We start from the raw sequence: 19,929 nt of genomic DNA on the forward strand, positions 1-19,929 counted from the left end.
AGTAAGGAGGTCAGAAGAGGTTTTAAAATTAAAAAGAGAAGAAAACAGATAAATGATAGAGTCATCAATAAAGCACCTGCGCCTAATAAATCCTTGGGAAGGAGACTTTGAGTTGACAGATACATTAAAAAAGACTGACTTATGGTCTCTAAGAACAATGTCATTTAAGTTGTCATGTCATGTACTCTGCCTCTCGCCTGACAACTGGGAAAGGCTCCAGCAAACCCGAATTGGATAAGCAGAAGAAAATGGATGGATTGGGATTTTAAAGCATGAATTCCTCTCAAGGATATTAAGGTTTTAATTGTGAGGGTCTAAACCAGGGGTAGGTAACTCCAGGCCTTGAGTGCCAGTGTCTTGCAGGTTTTAGATGTGTCCTTGATCCAACACAGCTGATTCAAATGGCTAAATGACCTCCTCAAAGTATCTTGAAGTTCTCCAGGGGCCTGGTAATGAACTAATCATTTGATTCAAGTGTGTTGACCCAGGGTGATATTGTGGAGAGCAGGGAAACTATTTTACTGCTATTGTTAATAATCATCAACATTACTATTGCATTAATAATATAATCTGCAGCATTGATATTGCATTCAGATGTTTAAACAGTGTGTGTGTCTTTCAGAAAGACTAAGCCACAGGCTGACAGAGGCTGTGTAGAGGGTGAAGAGGAAGGGGGCACCACAGGGGACTGTCCTCTCCCCCTTCCTCTTCACCCTCTACACCACAGACTTCAGCCACTGCACAGAGACCTGCCATCTTCAGAAGTTTTCTGATGACTCTGCGGTGGTTGGATGCATCAGCAGGGATGATGAGACAGAGTACCGGGCTGTGGTCGACTCCTTTGTCACGTGGTGTGAGCAGAATCATCTGCAGCTCAACGTGGCAAAGACCAAGGAACTGATCGTGGACTTCAGGAAGACCAGGAAACACTTGACCCCTGTTTCAATCCAGGGGGTCAGTGTTGACATTGTGGAGGACTATATTGACAATAAACTGGACTGGGCTAAAAACACCACAGCACTTTACAGGAAGGGCCAGAGTCGTCTCTATTTTTTGAGGCGACTGAGGTCCTTCAGCATCTGCCAGAAAATGCTGAGGATTTTCTATGAGTCTGTTGTGGCCAGTGGGATCCTCTATGCTGTTGCATGCTGGGGGAGCAGGCTGAGGGTCGCAGATGCCAACAGACTCAATAAACTAATCCGTAAGGCCAGCAATGTTGTGGGGATGGAGCTGGACTCCCTCAAGGTGGTGTCGGAGAGGCGGATGCTGTCCAAGATAAAGACAATGTTGGATAACACCTCCCACCCACTCCATGACATGCTGGTCAGTCACAGGAGCACGTTCAGTGAGAGACTGAGATTACCGAAAAACACCACTGAACGACACAGGAAATATTTCCTGCCTCTGGCCATCTCCCTGTACAACGCATCCACTTAACACACTGTTTGCTGTGAAAGAGGAACAGTTTCTTGTTGTCTCTGCAAGAAAGAGGAACAGCGTCTGGCAGGATGTGGGGCTCGTGTTCCAGACGAGATAGAAGACAATGTTCTTTTAAAAACCGTGTTAAAAGTCATTGTGGTTTTGATTTGACGTATGTATATATTCTGTCTGTGACGTATGAAGGGGCGTCATTAATTCAAACCCTGATGCTATAAAAATCTGTGTATGCTTTGATTAAGTCGAAGATCAGCCCTGTCTGCGAACGGAACTGGTCTTCCCACGCGTGTATTCATTAAAATCAATTGTTTGACCAAGATCTTCTGGACCATGGTTGTTTGTACTCTCCTTCCTCAATATTTGAACCTTAACAATATCTAAAACCTGCAGGACACCGGCACTCGAGGCCTGGAGTTGCCTACTCAGCTTCTACTTTAGCTATTATATTGTTTCTGTTGTTTATATTCTGCATTGATTCTATGCTGTACCCTGTTCTTGTTTTTTTCTGACACTAAAAATAAGCTGCCTGCCAAAAAAGTATTTTGCAGCACCACAGCAGTTTTTAACATACAACAAAATTATCCATGAACTGTAAAGACTGAAACAATCTATTTTTCAACCGGAAGTCGAATGATTGGTGATCCTGCTTCCTGTAAAAGCGTTCTTATCTCAGTGGCCTTGCAGGTCATCTACAATCCTCCAGTCACATCTGTCATCAGCAGCTCTCTTCTATAATCTGTTAACTTTTATGGCCAAAGTAACCTTTTATAACCCTTTGTGTGATATTAAAACAATACAGGTTTTTACATTTCCTGTTTCACAAAGGTTTAAAAAAAAAAAAGCATGTCGAGAATTTAGACTTTTTGAATCCCTGTGACAGACTGGCGACCTGTCCAGGGTGTACCCTGCCTCTCGCCCTGTGACAGCTGGGATAGGCTCCAGCGCCCCCCGCGACCCTGAAAAGGATAAGCGGAAGCGAATGGATGGATGGATGAATCCAGAATATTACATTAAAGGAATTTAGTAGAAGCAAAGCAAAAGATCAATCAAGTAATAATAATAATAATCACTTAATAAAATCACTTGAATTTTACTTACCTAATTAAGCTAATGTAGATTCCTAATACTGATCTTGGGAGGAATGAGAGAGAGGATGGGCTCATCCAGGCCTGAAGATGCATTTATTTCTGTTCTCTGTCAATATAATCCAATAGCAAAGTAACTCTATAGTGTTCTCCAATTACTTTGAAATGGTAATCCAACATTGTACGAGAAGAGAAAAAAGCCAAAAAATTATCATTCGTAAGTTCATAGTGTTCGGCAGCACCTAATCCTTTGGCTTTTTTTTTGCTGTAATTTCCAACTGTGAACTTCCAAGTCTGGATTTACTGATCATGCAGGAAACTAGAGGAAGAATCCTGAATGCTCCTAAGTGACCCCTTAGAAGCATTGATAGCCATTTGGCCATGTTGTATGCATGACTTCTACTCCCCCACCCTTCTTCCTTTAACCAAATGTGGTAAGAAGAAGAAGGGCAGAAGATGGGTATCCCATCCTTTGTTTCTTTTGCGTGTGAATATACATTCCTTCATACACTTCATGTATAATCATATATATTCTATTGATTAGGCAAGGCAAGGCAAGGCAAGTTTATTTGTATAGCACAATTCAACAACAAGGTGATTCAAAGTGCTTTACAGAGACATTAGAAACAAGAACAAATAAAAAGCATGATTTAAAATTGATTAAAACAAGCAAATAAACTAACTAACTAATAAACAAACAAACAAACAAACAACAGTATATAAAATCAAAACAGATAAAATCAGAACAATAGATAAAATCAGTAGTTAAATGTAAGTTTTGAAATTTAAGCTTAAAGTGTGGATTTGGTGCTTTATTCAAATGCAGCTGAGAACAGGTGAGTCTTCAACCTGGATTTAAATAAACTGAGTGTTTCAGCTGATCTGAGGCTTTCTGGGAGTTTGTTCCAGATATAAGGAGCATAAAAGCTGAATGCAGCTTCTCCGTGTCTGGTTCTGACTCTGGGAACTGATAAAAGACCGGATCCAGATGACCTGAGGGATCTGGATGGTTCATACTGGGTCAGGAGGTCATTGATGTATTTTGGTCCTAAACCATTCAGAGCTTTATAGGCCAGCATCAGAACTTTAAAGTCTATCCTCTGACGGACAGGCAGCCAGTGTAAAGACCTCAGAGCTGGACTGATGTGGTCCACTTTTTTGGTCTTAGTGAGGACTCGAGCAGCAGAGTTCTGAATGAGCTGTAGTTGTCTGACTGATTTTTTAGGTAGACCTGTAAAGATGCTGTTACAGTAATCAAGAATACTAAAGATGAATGCATGGACTAGTTTTTCCAGGTCCTGTTGAGACATCAGATCTTTTATCCTTGATATATTCTTGAGGTGATAGTAAGCTGACTTTGTTATTGTCTTAATGTGTTTTTCTAAGTTTAGGTCTGCATCCATCACTACACCCAAATTTCTCGCCTGGTTTGTGGTTTTTAGATGTATAGATTGAAGTTCTCTGGTGACCTGTAATCGTTTTTCTTTGGCGCCAAAGACTATTACCTCAGTTTTGTTTTTGTTTAGCTGGAGAAAATTGTGGCACAACCAGTCATTGATTTCCTCAATGCATTTACCAAGAGCCTGTACAGGGCCTCGGTCTCCTGGTGACATTGTGATATATATTTGTGTGTCATCTGCATAGCTGTGATAGTTTATTTTGTTGTTGTTTATAATCTGTGCCAGTGGGAGCATGTAGATGTTAAACAGAAGGGGTCCCAAGATGGAACCTTGGGGAACTCCACATGTGATACTTGTCTGCTCAGATGTGAAGTTACCTATTGATACAAAGTATTTCCTGTTTTCTAAGTATGTTTTGAACCAGTTTAGTACAGTTCCTGAAAGACCTGTCCAGTTCTCCAGTCGTTTGAGTAATATGTTGTGGTCAACTGTATCAAATGCTGCACTGAGATCCAGTAAAACTAGGACTGACATTTTTCCACTGTCTGTATTCAGACATATGTCATTAAACACTTTGGTCAGAGCGGTTTCAGTGCTGTGGTTCTGTCTAAAACCTGACTGGAAGGCATCGTAGCAATTATTCTGTTTTAAGAAGTAATTGAGCTGTTGAGAAACTGCTTTTTCAATGATCTTACTTAAAAACGGGAGATTTGAGATCGGCCTGTAGTTGTTCATTTGTGTCTTGTCAAGATTGTCCTTTTTCAGTATAGGTTTGATTACAGCAGTTTTTAGTGATTCTGGAAAAACACAAGATTCATTACAAATGAATCTTGTGCATTTCAGGTTAAAGTTAAGAAAACTATATCAACAACCACCAAACAACTAAATCAGCAAATGAGAGCAGGTAAACGGATTCCACGCAAAGATGTAAACACAAAGCGTGGACGAAATGCATGAGAATCAGTGCGATGTCTTCGGCTTTCTCACTTGACGGCACGTACACGCCATCAGTGCTGAACGATGACATCTCACAGCTTATGATGCTGCAGGATTTGCCACTCTTCACCTCTTCCTTACAGATGCATCTGGAGATCAGCACACCTAAGGCTGATCTGTGTGTGTGTGTGTGTGTGTGTGTGTGTGTGTGTGTGGGGGGGGGGGGGGGGGGGGGGTAGTGGAAAGCTGCTCTTCAGTAGTTTTCCACTACTCTCCTCTTTGCCCTGGAGGGTTGCCCTCCCACAGGCTTGTAACTGTGGCCTCCAGTCCTGGGGGTGGGGGTTAGCTGTTCTCCTGCCCTGCACCCCAGCCCCCTCCCACTATGCAATCTACAGTCTCTCTAATTATACCAAGCAAGCTATTATCCTCAAAGAGCATCAGGTAATGTTCATATGTTGATTAACAGTTTTCTTCAGTTTTTGATCCACTGCAGAATATTTTTAAGGAAAAGCCAGGCCAGGAAAATCTCCTTCATGTTTTTCTGTGTTTTATCCTTAGTTACTTTGACACAAAGGCATCTGCTGTGTATATTGCATATGCTTAAACCTCTGATGAAGTATCAGTACTGATAAATGATCAAAATTCTAATATTTCTGACTGTCTGAGAAAAAATTGAATCGAATTGGAATCCAACCGATTCTAGAAATCAGTGATGATAACCAGCCCTAGTGCCAAGGTAGGTATCCCCCTGTCAGAAGCCCGCACTGGGCTGTCCAAATCATGGACAAACAGTATCCCACAGCTGTTTATGTTTTTAAACCCATTTTGAAGAGAGGCATTTTTTAAAATGTATTGATAGCATAATGTTAAATATTCTTACACAGTTAAAAAAAAACTACGCGTACAATAAATTAAACCATAAAGATTTCTGTTATTAAAAGAGTTTGTACTTTATTTTATTGCAACCTGTAATTTGTTTCAGTTTACTTGTATTTGTTTTATTGTTTACAAAAGGTTTGAGGTGCGAAATACACTGCAATGGTGTTTGAAAACAAAACATGCGTGTGTGTGTGTGTGTGGTTGGAGGATGTGTTTGTGTTTTGGGGGTTATAAAACACGATGATAGATACAAGATAATAGATAATATGCAACTTAACAGTTGTATTTTATCTATTGGGGGATGGGTGTGGCTGGGCTGATGACGGTAACAGAAAAGAGTGGCAATTTATATTTTTATTAGTATTTTTAAGGATTAAAGATGGTATTTATTATTAGGCTTTTAAAAAAAAAGTGTTTATCACCCAACATCGTTTCATTGTTGAAAAAAAAGGGCTCCGAGGGAGGGTGTTACCGCTCTTCCAGCCACGCCCATCTGCGCTGCACAAACACCTCCTCTTCCTGCCTTTCTCAGTTCTCCGTTCTGCTTTTCCTGTTCCCGCGTTACTCATGTTGGATTTGCCTGCAGTTGCAATTGTGCAGTCTGAGCCACAGAGTTCCAGTTTGTTTTTAACCGCATCTGTTTGTGGACTTTGCTCTTTGCTGGATTTCTTTCTTCCCGCCTGTTTCCTGTTTGTGTCTCACTGCTTCCCTCACATCTCCCTCAGCAGCCTTTTCCAGCATTACTTCTAACAAAAGGTAAGCAGTTTGAACTTTTAATCTGAATTTAATATCACTGTCTCTGATTATATGTGCATTAAAGGAGAAGTCGATCACGAATGTCTAACCAGTAAAGCAGTATTGTCTGGTGAAATATTGCATTTTATCTTACAGTTTATCTTACATTTCTTGGTCATGGATGATTTCGTAAGAACCAAACTGGTTGAATGGGGGCTAAGTGAGTGGGTGGAAAAATTTAAAGGTAAAGTATTAACGTGAATCCCTGATGGGTACAGATATTGATTCTGATGTGATCTGTGAAGTAAGTTGAGAATAATCTTTATCTCTTCAACTTTATTTTTAATTACAGATCAAGAAATTGATGAAGAAAATATTTTTGAGCTTGATGATCGAGAAATTGAGAATTTGATCACAAAAGCTGGACCAAGAATGAGATTCAAGAAGAACCTCAAGCTGTTAAAGGTAATTAAGTTCTTTGACAATCATTGCTATTTTAGTGAACAGAGGTGACTTTATCTGGATATTTAAAAATGCACTGGCAGTAATAATCAGTGATGGGAAAAACGGCGTTAAAAGCAACTCTTTTACTTTTTTTCTGTAACTGGTAATCTAAGTAATTACTATTTCTATCGTTTTGTCTTGATGCATCAATCATGCAGGAGAGTAAATCTCCAAAAGTTGATTCTGTTCATCTGGACGTAGCGTTTTGTGGGAGAACCGTTTCGTCACTCATCCAAGTGACTTCTTTAGTTTCAGCTGACTGCAGTACATTTGCATAATGACTGAAACCAGTCCAGTGAAGGAACAATGGGCTGGGAGGTCAGTTCCTTAATGTTAATTATGCAAATTCTCATGACCATTGATCAACAACCACTGACCAAAACCTGCTGATCAATGGCCATGAATACCATTCAGAGAGTTGGGGAATGGCTGCAATTACAGCATTTTAAGATGGTGAAAGGTGTACCCTTAGGCCCCCTCCTCGATTCAGGTCAGAACAGAATCACCGATTACCAGAGTTTGATTCCTGGCGAGTGTTTTGCCAAGTTGGCAAAAACAGTTAGACACATGAACAGGTTGGTGGTGTACTGGGGACTTCTGTTTAAGACTATGCTTCCTCCTCACCATCACCCAGTCATCTTGTTTCCCCGACTGTTCGGGACAATTTGCCAGAGGGAGCTAGCCTTTGACTGGACAGGCTAAAGGGGCCTGGCTAGCTATAGGATTTTTAAGGGTGCGAAGCAAAGTCTCCAATTCTGTGATAAGGTAATTTATAATGTATTCCTCATCAGTCTGCTAGTTATAAATATAACTGCATTTAAGTTTGTTGATTGTAAAACTTGTATGCTAGTGTCCTTCAAATGCTGTTAAAGAGCAATGCCAATGCAAATAGTAATAATTTCCTGTATAACTCATATTCATCCTCAGGTCTTGCCATCCACAAGTGATACAGGTGAGACACATGCATCGTATTTATTGCATCTCATATTATTCTGTGTTTGCATAAAATATTGGTGCCTTTCAATTTACATAACTTTACTAAGAATAAATTACAATGCTGAGAGAAACACATTTTTGTTCTTATTTTTTGTTGTTTTTATCCAATCAGGAAAGAGAAAATCAGACCTTCAAAGTGATGCCAGCAGGTTGCAGTCACCAGCTAAGCGACAGCGTCAGTCTATGCCAGGATTTGCAGGTATTTACGTCTCTTTTTAAACAGTGTCACAGTTTAAGCCACTATAGGGTTAAATTTCTGTGCAGCACAATTTGTCCAACATGCCAGTTTCATCTTTGATGCTAGAAATTACTTTTTCTTTGAGCTGTTGTCAAAATTTAACAGTCAGCTTGATGCATGGTATAGTAAGTTTGATTGGTAAGTGGTCACATTATGGTCCTGATATACTCTAATTCACACACGTTTGTTTTGTTTGTTTGTTTTTTTTACATGAGATTTTACATTTTCTGTTTATTCTAGTCTATTTGTTTTAAATAGTTTTTTCCTTTCTTTGTCCACAGAATCAATCATACTGTCTGATGTGAAAAGCATCATGACATTTGTACATGCCAGACTAAATGACCAAGACAAACTCAGTGATTTCTTAAAGTGAGTATTAAGTTTTTTCATATTTTGTAATGTATGGGCCTGGTTCCACTCCTGATCATGTGACAGTTTCACAAACAGATCACAGAGAGATTGTTTTTAAAGAAACCAAAAATGCAGAAAATATCTGTAAAACATCCTCAAAAACTGCTAGTTATGTGTAATTGAGTCACACAGAGAAGATGGTCCCTTTTCAAGAGTCTTGACACGCGCAAAAATAAGCAGTATATTCACATGATCACAACAATTATAATGATTCAGTCCAAACAAACTTTATGGATGTCACACTGGTTACACCAAGATACAGTCACAGGAATGAGTAACTACATTGATGAGGATTTATTAACCTAAATGCACTAATTGCACGTCTTTGGACTGTTGGAGAAAGCCAAAGTACCTGGAGAGAACCGAGGCAAACATGAAAAGACAACACGTTCTCACTCCCAAAGCGTAACATGTTATGCTATGTGACAAATCGTCGGTATATTACGCTTCTGGCCACCCAACACGTCCCTATAATACGAAATCAGAAAAATGAAATGCTAACTCCGGGTCCGATAACAGGCAACCCACCCGCAGTAGATGTGCTCGGTGTGAGGTCTCGCAGCAAGCTATCAAATACGGTGCATTTCTGGGCTTTTAAAAAAAACGCTATGCGTCGCCAGGTGTTTCATCGGATTTGAGGTGTTACCTCCTTTGACAGTATCACAGTATCAGCTTAAAGCACTTGTTGCAGGCTGCTGAGTTTGCATCTTTTGCTGTGAAGTACAGCCAGGCTTTTGACCGCTTCGCCTTGGGCATTTTTAATCTGTAGCTCTGCTCTAAAAGAACGTACGTACCTGGACCCGCCTACTATCCTCGGAAACGTAAAATGATTGGCTAGAAGTGTATCACAGCTCAGGGAATAAAAGCACCGAAATAAAGCACCGAAATGTGCGCTGCTTTTCGGTCTGGTTACTACCGTTTATGTCAGATGGCACCGGACACCGGTACCCATCCCTAATTATGGGTATGTTACAATGTACACGGTATGAAGGTATTTTATGAATATGCTATAACTATAAGTATGTACAGGCTGTAGTGAGTGTACAAACTATGTACAGGCTATGAACAGGATTTAAATATGGTTAAAAATATGAAAACTATACAGAAATATGAAATATGAACTATACTGATTGTAGATATACAATTGTGAGTATTAATAAACAGTTGTAAACAGTTGTAGAACTATAATTATTGTATTGTACAGAATGATTGTCTATACAGCATTTACAGTAGTGCAGTTCAGATCAGTGAGATATGTGGGTAATTTCTACAGTGGTTATATAAAGTGCTAGTGGTTGTAAGGTTGGTGAACCACCACCTGAACCGGTCCATGTTATTATTTTGTGTATGAGGGTACAGTTGGCTATTTGTTTGTTTTGTCCATTGTGTGTGTGTTCAGTTATAGGTGGTTGTAGGTGTGTGTATGTTCAGTCCATGAGTTTAATGTGGGTCAGAGTCCAGGAGTCTGACAGCTGTGGGGAAGAAGCTGTTACCACTACCTGATGGTCTTAGTCCTGTGGCTCATGTAGCGCCTCCCAGAGGGCAGGAGTCGAAGAGTCCTTGTGCTGGGTGACTGGGGCCTCTGATGATTTTCCCAGCCCTTTTCAGACACCTTCCTGTAGATGTCTTGTATGGCAGGAAGTGGTCTTTCACCGATGCGCTGGGCGGTTTTCATGACCCTCTGCAACGCCTTCTGGTCCGAGGCAGAGAGGCTCCCATACCAGACTGTTATTAGTCAGGATGCTCTCGATGGTGCAGCAGTAGAATTTCACCAGGATGTCTGAGGACAGGTGGTTCTTCCTCAGAGTCCTCAGTAAGAAGAGGCGCTGGTGAGCCTTCTTGACCAACTTGGAGCAGTTGGTCGTCCAGATGAGATCCTCGGAGATGTGGACTCCAAGGAGCTTGAAGCTGCTCACATAATCCACAGCCGTCCCTTTAATGTAGATGGGTGGATGTGGGTCAGCTTTCCTCCTGTAGTCCACGATGAGCTCCTTGATCTTCTCGGTGTTAAGCAGCAGGTTGTTGGTGTCGCACCACTCGGCCAGATGATAGTTTGGTTCCATATTCACCAATTAGTTTCTTGTGTCAGTCTGTTTGGTGTGTTGGTTCTTTGTTTAGCTATTTTACGTTATACTTTTGACTTAACAGCAGTACAACTATAGATCACAGAATGATTTATTAGTAAAATAAAACTATCAAAGTTAAGACCAACAAAGACTGATATTTTTAGGAGGTTTTGGTGACTTAACTACATTTTTTGCTGTTCCTGTTATCTACCAACTCTTGGGGGAAACATTTTAGCTTTAACTGACACAAAAAGGAAGATGCTGATCAAAACAACATACAGTAAACAATTAGTGGTGTATGTGTATAAAACTAAAATATTTAGTGATATTTCATTTGATGATCACTACCATGATTATAACTCTCTTTGAAACTCTCTTTTTTTAAAGCGTGCATAAAAAGTTTTCATGACTGAATCAATTAACCCATATTTAAAATCTCGTTCATCAGGAAAAAGATCAGTGATTTGGAGACAGACAAGAGGGAGCTGGTTGGTGTCTTTGGTAAAACCGGGGCTGGAAAGAGCTCTTTGATAAATGCCATCATTGAAGAGAAGAATCTTTTACCTTCAGGAAGCATCAATGCCTGCACCTCAGTCATGATCAAAGTGGAAGCCAACGCACACAACAAGTATGAAGCAGAAATTGAGTTCATCACGAAGGAGGTAAAATGAATTCTCAAATTTGATTTGTACTTAAAACTAAATCATTTGTTATAGTGCAGTTCTTGGAGCTTAAGGCTGGGTACATGCCTCAATAAATTGCTTGTCATCTATTTTTGTAGGAGTGGAAAGATGAGTTGTGGTCATTTCATCAGCTTCTTGACAATAATGAAAATCAGGAAAAGGAAGGCGATGATGATTATCGTGATGCTGTTGAAAAGCTGTCAGCACTTTATGGAGAAGAATGGAAAGAGAAGTCCTCTGAAAACCTCATGGAGAACAAATATTTCAAAGAAATTCCAGAATTTCTCCAATCCAGGCGGAAGATATTGAGATGTGAATCAGTAAGACAAACTCATATTGCTACTATAACAGACAGGGGACACACAGGGGATGCTGGGAAGGGGACACAGGTGAAACTAGGACATCTTGGACACAAAAAGGGAACTGACCAAATAAACAAAAGACTAAGGCTACGTTCACACTGCAGGCGAAAGCGCATCAAATCCAATTTTTTTGACACTATGCGACCCATATCCGATCATGGTGTGACAGTGTGAACGGTGCAAATCCGATATTTTCAAATCCGATCTGGGTCACTTTCGTATGTGGTACTGAATCCGATACATATCCGATGTTTTAGAAAGCGACTGCTGTTTGAACGGTCAGGTCGCATTAAATCCGTCTTTTACGTCACCGACACAAGACAGACGCCAATTATCAGCGCCGGAGAAGCGCCCGAGAAGACATCGCGGTCGCTTCCTGGCCATCCGGTGTAGATGTCAGTGAAACTGTTGGGAAGACAACGTTGGAGAAACGTGAACATTTTATTTGTACTGTATAATCTGCAGATTCTGACAGAAATCTGCAACTATCCTTTGAAGCACCGCTCCTCTCTAAAACAGCAATAAGGATCATTATTAGGTTATCTACATTATTATGTAAATAACAAAATAACTTAAAGCAAAAATTGGGAAACGTAAAGTCCGAAGTCTTTATATTAACGGCCATCTGTCAAACAATACTGTTTGCTCTGGGTCTAAAGAGCGCGCTGTGTGTGAAGTCTTCTTTTGCGCATGCGGGCCGCTTTGAGCGTTCACACTAGAGCGCGTTTGCTGTCGTATTTTATTTGTAGTGTGAACACGCAGACAAAAAAATTGGATTTGATCAAAAAATCGGAATTGAGCATTAACACCTGCAGTGTGAACGTAGCCTAAGAACTAAAAACATATCTCACTTCTGAAAATAGCATGCAGCATAGATTCAAAAGTCCAAAAAACAAAACACTGAAAACAGATCCAGTGATCAAAACAAAACAGATCTTACTGAGATCCCACAATGATCTTTAGATGATCACATTGCCAGAAAAAATAAATCTGTTCTTGTAATAACTGGTTAACAAGACCCAAGTTTGGTCCAGGTCCGTGATGTAGAGCATGATTGTTTTTATTTTAAATAATCGCAGTAAGAACCTTTTCCCTTATCACACAACAGTGATCAGTTCCCTATTTTAACCTACTCTTACACTTTAAATCGCACCGTAGAAATTCACTGCTGAGCAAATTCAGCAAAGACTGAATCAAAGTGGCCACAAAGTAAATCAGTGTCTGACAGTCAGTTAAAGTGGACAACTGTGCAAAATGCCGACATGAAGTAGTTTCTGCTAATAGTAATACTGGCTGTTGAGAACAAGAGTGTTCATAGCATGATTTAAATAGAGAATAAAAAATTAAATAAATCATAAAAATCTATTTTCATTTTGGATTTGATTGATGTTTTTCTTGGTCCAATATAACACAAGGGGAAGCTTGTACATGACACAATCTGATCATTTAAATCTAAAACTGAACAGTAATTACTTAACCTTTTTTATGTCACTGACTTTTTAATGAATTCTATAAAGCACTTTCTGTGAGGACTGAAATTAAACTGCACTGCTTTACTTTCATTATTTATTGCAGGCTAATGAACTTTCTGCACAATTTGTCAAGTACACAAGAAGTGAGTCAAAACAAGGAGAAGGCAATGAAGGAAAAAAGTGGTTTTGGCCACTAGTGAAGTGTGTGACTGTCAGGGTGCCAAACAATCCTTTTCTCCAGCATGTCACACTTGTGGACCTTCCTGGAAATGGCGACTGTAACAAGAGCAGAGATCAGATGTGGAAAGGGGTAATTCACATTTACTGTTCTTTGCTTATACTGTGTTGTCTGTAAACAGTCATCTTTCAATGAAGCACTGAGACATGTTATTCTCCTTTCAGATAGTTGGAGATTGTTCTACTGTGTGGATTGTGACTGAAATTAACCGAGCAGCATCAGAGAAAGAGGCCTGGGAGATCCTGGAAAGTGTCAGTAGTCTGATTGGAAATGGTGGCGAATGTCAGCAAATTCATTTTATCTGCACCAAGTCTGATCTTCTTGATGATTCCGATGATCTGTAAGTAATTTTGAATGCTGATCAACTACACGGTGTTTCCATGTAAGATAAACCCAGGCTAGAATGAAACACAGAGTTTAGCCTTTTTTTTTTAATAATACAGAACATTTGGGTCAAAGGGAGTCTGAGATGCAGATACAATTTTATAAAGTTTATTGAATATGGTGGACTGAGTAATAAAGAGAAGAGAGAGGGAGTGGAATAGTGGAGAGTGGCAAAGGTAGTAGATCTTTTTTAGTTGTAGAGGGACAGCAAGAGAGAAGAGGGTGAGCAATAACAGGAGAGCAGGAGGAGAACGAGTTGCAACTGGCATCATTGCAGCTTTTATGTATGCACAACTGATGTGAAGTTTAATAGGTTTATTTACAATGAAAGAAAAATATAAACTGAATAAACTAATATGAACTGGTGAATTAGTGGAGAACACCACCGTAGGTGGCAGAGATGCAGTGCCACAGTCAGTCTTTAAATACAATCTAGGCGATGACAATGAGTTATATGTGTGCGACAGTCAGGGAAAGCTCAGCTTGGTCAGAAAGGGAGCCTCCCACATTTCCGCCTAATGGCCAAGGCTACGTCCACAGCTACACTGGTATTTTTGAAAACATAGCTTTTTCTATCGGTTTGGGCTTTTCATCCACACGTAAATGGCGTTTTGGATCACTGAAAACTGAGATTTTTATAAACTCCTGCCAGCGTGGAGATTTTCGAAAACAGTTTTTGCATTTACCCGTGGACGAGGAATACGAGGAGTTAGTCACGCAACATCAAACATGACGCCAGGCTGTGCGCCACTTGATTGTTTACATTTGATGAATTTTCAAAATGGGAGACAGAAACAAAATACTATCTGCATTTTTTTACACGCTTACATATACACATGCAGTTACTGCCTGCCGTATTTTAGAGAGCTGTGACTCGTGATTATAAATCACTAAGACAAATGTAAAATTGTCAGTTTCTTTCTTTATTGAATAAACTCTGGCCAAAAGAGCTAGCAAGATAAAATCCAAAATACAGTTTAGTTATTAACATTTGAAATAATGAAGGCACTTGAAAAGAAAAGAGGACATAATTCTAGTAAGTTAGGATTTGGCATGTTCTTGACAGCGTTTGACTTTGTTTTTGCGTTTACATGTGAACAGAGATATTTTTTAAAAAGTGCACATGTCGATGCGATTTAAAAAAAATGAAAAAATACCTTTGTACGTGGGGACGTAGCCCAAGAGTAAATCAAAACCACCCAGCCTGCCCCAGATTAATGATGGTGATGATAATAGTGATGATGGTAACAGTGCATATTTGCACATTTGTTGTAGTTCATCAGCTGATATCCATGATCGAATAGTTAAAAGAAACATTCAAGCCAAGGATGGAGTAAGGAAAGAATTCAACAAGAGAAGCAAGATTAAGGTGAGTTTTATAGACTGACAGAAAATCTAATGTAAAGACTCTCCATAGTTGTAAGGATGCTTTAAAATTAAATCACATTTTTCCCCAGAAACACTTCACTGATGACAGTTTCAAAGTGTTCACAGTGAGCTCCAAAGAGTTCCTAAAAGGGAAGCATCTAAGTCCAGAAGAAACTGGTGAGTGAAGTCTCCGTTTTGCTAACAGAATATAAACAGCTGAAATGCACATGTTGTTTTAGTTTGCTCTGACTGAAAGAAGAATTATTTAATTTGAATTTAAGTAATGTCAAACTGGCACTGAAATTTCTTCTCAACAGAAATACCTCAACTTCAGGGATTTTTGCAAGATCTCAATGACTGTCACTCAGAGACAGTAAACTATGTGAATGGAGCTCACGGGATTCTGTCTCTGATTCACGGAGCCAACTCTAGAGGAGTGGTAAGGTCAACTAATGCTGGGCATACACTGCGATTTTTTTTCAGTCGCGTTATTCACACTGGGGTGACCGTGGCTCAGGGGGTTGGGAAGCGTATCTGTAACCGGAAGGTCGCCGGTTCGATCCCCGGGCTCTCTGTCCTGGTCGTTGTGTCCTTGGGCAAGACACTTTACCCTACTGCCTACTGGTGTTGGCCAGAGGGGCCGATGGCGCGATATGGCAGCCTCACTTCTGTCAGTCTGCCCCAGGGCAGCTGTGGCTACAACCGTAGCTTGCCTCCACCAGTGTATGAATGTGAGAGTGAATGAATAGTGGCATTGTAAAGCGCTTTGGGTGCCTTGAAAAGCGCTATATAAATCCAATCCATTATTATTATTCAGCTTCTGCTCAAACTGTACGATTGAATCGCAGGGGTAAGAAGTTCGTAGGTCATGGTGCAGGGTCTCACACTATATGGCCTGATGTGCTCACACTGTGCGTCCATAACACATAACACAAAATCTATCTCTCCCTCTCTGTCTTTTACTCACACAGACACACACACCACCACCATCAACATTACTAAATTGCTAATGAAAAACACAGCTGCAAATGAGCAGCAATATCCATCCAACTATTTTCACGGTTGTTGTGGTCGTGATAATTTTGTGAGGCCACATCGAAAAGGCTCAGATGAGCTTTCCAAAGTTCTACAAGTTGTGCCTCCATCGCTTATGTCCAGATCACACGCTCCACTGCCGTGCTGCTGCTCCACCTTTTCACTTCTGAAAGATGGAGCTGTGTGCGCAGTGTGACAGGCTGCGTTGACACTCTTACAACGAGCGACAGGATTTCAAACAGGTTTGATTTTCTTACGATCAAACGATTGATGATCGGGAACTGATCGTGAGGTATTAATCGCTTCTTGTTACCCCACGTATACTACATGATACATGACACACGATTAGGGGAAAACTCGGACCAATTTCGAAAACAGTCGCACGACTGAAAAATCGTCTCAAAATGGACCAAAAATCACAGAGTGTATGCCCAGCATTAAAAGATACACATTCTCTTACATGTTGGGATTTCCCAATTTTTTTCGAGTATCTTGTTTTTTTTTAATCTATTAATTTATGATTTATTAATTGATTCATTTATTTTTGCTGTTCTATTTTACTTCTCAGGTTCTTATTACAGGACAGTGACTTCAATTGATCAAATCAATTGATTTCATAAATCTATACAAAACAACAAGTTGTTTTTCTGACTTTATTCCTTCAAAAATTTTCAGGATGATAAAAAACCCGAGGTGTGTGCAGAACTTGAGAGAAACACGAACCTCCAACTTCGTAATGTCAACAAAGAAATGGAAGACACCTATACGGCTTTTGAAAAATATCTTGATGATGGCGTTGAGAAATCCAAAGGATCATACGGAGAAAAACTCAAGAACTTCTTGTATCGTGTATGTATTTTAAATATAGTTACAACAAAACAACATATTTTACATGAATATGTGTTTAAATACTTCTTTTCTGTTTTAGGGAAAGAAGGGTGGTGCTTTTCACAAGGTACTGAAGTGTGTCGTTAAGAATGGTGGCGTCTACAAACCAAAGAAAGGGACCCTAATTAACCTTAATATGAAGTTGGCTTCCTGTCTGATTGACAGCATTGATGATGAATTCAGAAAGACCTTCCCGTAAGAAAAGACAAGTTCTAAACAGTCACATAATATTATCCAAGATATGTAATCATAACATATAAACTTGCCAATTCTGCCATTAATAACCACAATGTTTATATGTTTTAGAAATGACTCAGAACGTGGAGCATTCAATGGAGTCATCGATACATTTTCACTTAACACTGATTCTCTGTTTGAAAAGTACAAAAATGCTGAACTGCAGCTCAGATTTCTCAAGACAGAGGTAAGAGATGAAACTTTACTGACATAATGGACAATAAATGGAAAACATGAAAAATTAGTTTTATGGCTTGATGTGATTTCAAGTGATGTTCATCCATATTTCATGTTTGTTCTCTAAGGAAGAAAAAATTAAGGCAAAACTGAACAGAATGATGCGGAAACAGAAGAAAAGAGTCTACAGCAGTCTGACAGAGACAATTGAGAACATTATGGATGAAGGCTACAAGAGTAAGAAATAAGATTAGAGATTCACAAAAACACATATTTATATTTATCATTATTCAGAAAGAGAAATCTGATTGGAACTTTCTGTCTTATTGTAGAGGCTGCAGAATTTAGTGGAAAAGACACGCTGTACAACATGAGGGAGACTATTACGGACCACGTGCACTCAAAGGAGGACATGTTTGAGAGGGCAAAAAATACCATGTTGGAGAAATTGCACAGTTTGATGGTTTGTCATGTTTTATGAAAAAATGGGATGAACATATGAAGGCTTTTTCCATATTTAACTGGAATAGACTTACACAAAAATATGTTTCCATTTATGTTTTTATGCAGTATCTGAGAACCTTCTAAATGTAATTGTATTTGACTTAACACAATATTTTGATCTGTGATAAGTAATAACCATTTTTAAAATAGGAAAAAATCCTGAAGACTCTGGAGGAAACTATGAAGGAATCCATTGAACGTTCATTCAAGACTGATGGGGGCTTACTCCCAGGTAAACAGGACAATTTGCTGTATTTGATAAAGCTTCCTTCCTTTTCTCTTTATCTTTGAAATCTTTCACCTGATAGCACAGTCTATTTACCTATTTGTCTCTCTATTTTTAAAATTAACTTATAATTTACAGTCACACACACTATTACGTGAGTCACTCTTGGGGAGGAAACAATTTGAAAAAATGTCTTGTTTTTCAGATGTTTCAACAGAGCTTGAGATGGTGAAGAAACATTATGATAAACTTGTAGGCACTCCAGATGATGAAACATCACTAACTGGGTAAATTCTTATACGTCATCATCAGTATTACATAGAATATTTTACATTTAAAAAAATATATATATATTTTGGTCCTTATTGCTCATTGTTAAACCTTTTTTTGGATGTTTCAGATTTGCTGACCAGGTAGAAACTGCAGAAACCTGGACACAAACAGGTCTTACCAGAGGAAGTGCTGTTTAAAACAAAAAACCATCCGATTTGGTCTCAATCATTTTCAGTTGTTTTTATTTGGTCCCTTTAAAAGTTGTTTGGTGACATTTGACTTTGATTTTGTGAATGTCATTATAAGTGATTGTGGACTTATTTCTGTAAGACATATTTATCTTTTAATGTTTTAAATCTTGAGGCTGACAAAGAAGTTTGCGGAAAATTGAAAGGGATTCACATCACTCTACATATATTTCAAATCTATTTTAATCGTTTTATTTTATGAGTTTAGTTATGGTTCATTCAGATGACAATGCAATGATATAGCACATTTCAGTACATATAAAATCAGTGTACTTAACACACTAGATAAAAAATGGTAACACTTTATAATACAGCCCACAACTAAGGTGTAATTAAATGGAACATCAATGTATTTTATCTAAAATTACAATTAAAATTGTGATTATATTTACCTAAAAAGGTAACAAGTCATCCAGACCATTGTTCCAAGATTTTTAGTATTAATGAATCCTAAAATTTATCTTGTAAACGTTGATTGGTAGGTTAGGGTAAGTAGCTCTATCTCCATGCAGCTACAGGACTAGTTTTATCCCTCTACATTGTGTCCATCTTTTCCTCCAATAAATGTTTAATTTCAGTAGTTCTTTTCATTATGGAATTAACTGTCTGATTATGAGATTCAAAGTAGTTTTTCATTTCAACCTTTCAACAAATATGTGTTTTTGACAGGTTTTCATACATTAGAGCCACAGCAGAGGGTGTTTTTCTTAAAAACAATATCTGACCCCCCACAGAGGGACAAAAGGACCCCTGATGATCCTCTAATCGCCTGAGCCAAGGTGTGAAATTGGGTGTGGGTCCCAATCAGCCAGAGTTTCGGGTGTGTTCATTGTGAAACCTGGCCCCACCTTGTCATGCGAATTCCTGAGGTCAGTCCTTTTGTCCCTCTGTGGGGGGTCACTCCCACTAGGTTTATATCTGGGACTCTCCACCATTTGACCTTAGAACTGAAGAAGCTTCTCGGATGAGAGGTGAAACGTCTTCAAGCAACTTAAAGAAGTCCAGACGCTTTTCTTTGCAAGCTCCTTTGACAATTATGAAGATTGTTTTGGCAGTAGTATCAGCTGACTCTTTTTTGATATTTTGCGCTGTTGACAGAAGTTAAGTTTGTCTAACGTGCACCTCTGTCTCATCTAACAGCCATTGT

General features: G+C 39.2%; 2 protein-coding genes across 2 annotated transcripts in view; both read left to right on the forward strand.

Annotated features, from left to right (window-relative positions):
* Positions 1-19,359, forward strand: part of LOC120745430 (nuclear GTPase SLIP-GC-like) — a 35,015-nt gene extending 15,656 nt beyond the window's left edge. Inside the window, exon 23 of the transcript XR_005698632.1 lies at positions 19,183-19,359. The gene's annotated coding sequence lies outside the window, so the exon portion shown is untranslated. The remainder of the gene's footprint in view (positions 1-19,182) is intronic.
* On the forward strand, positions 6,178-18,733 carry LOC120745469 (nuclear GTPase SLIP-GC-like). The gene is made up of 21 exons (XM_040050361.1): positions 6,178-6,493; positions 6,629-6,716; positions 6,825-6,937; positions 7,904-7,928; positions 8,085-8,171; positions 8,492-8,579; positions 11,136-11,349; positions 11,469-11,690; positions 13,308-13,514; positions 13,607-13,782; positions 15,102-15,195; positions 15,284-15,371; positions 15,512-15,633; positions 16,905-17,078; positions 17,158-17,312; positions 17,424-17,541; positions 17,660-17,768; positions 17,864-17,994; positions 18,186-18,267; positions 18,467-18,548; positions 18,662-18,733. The coding sequence occupies exons 2-21, from the start codon at positions 6,650-6,652 to the stop codon at positions 18,729-18,731; spliced, it is 2,424 nt and encodes an 807-aa protein (XP_039906295.1). The 5' UTR covers positions 6,178-6,493; positions 6,629-6,649; the 3' UTR covers positions 18,732-18,733.
* Positions 19,360-19,929: the final 570 nt, after the last annotated feature.

The sequence above is a fragment of the Simochromis diagramma genome, unplaced genomic scaffold (assembly GCF_900408965.1).
Source record: "Simochromis diagramma unplaced genomic scaffold, fSimDia1.1 OVJJ01000321.1, whole genome shotgun sequence".
Taxonomy (NCBI): domain Eukaryota; kingdom Metazoa; phylum Chordata; class Actinopteri; order Cichliformes; family Cichlidae; genus Simochromis; species Simochromis diagramma.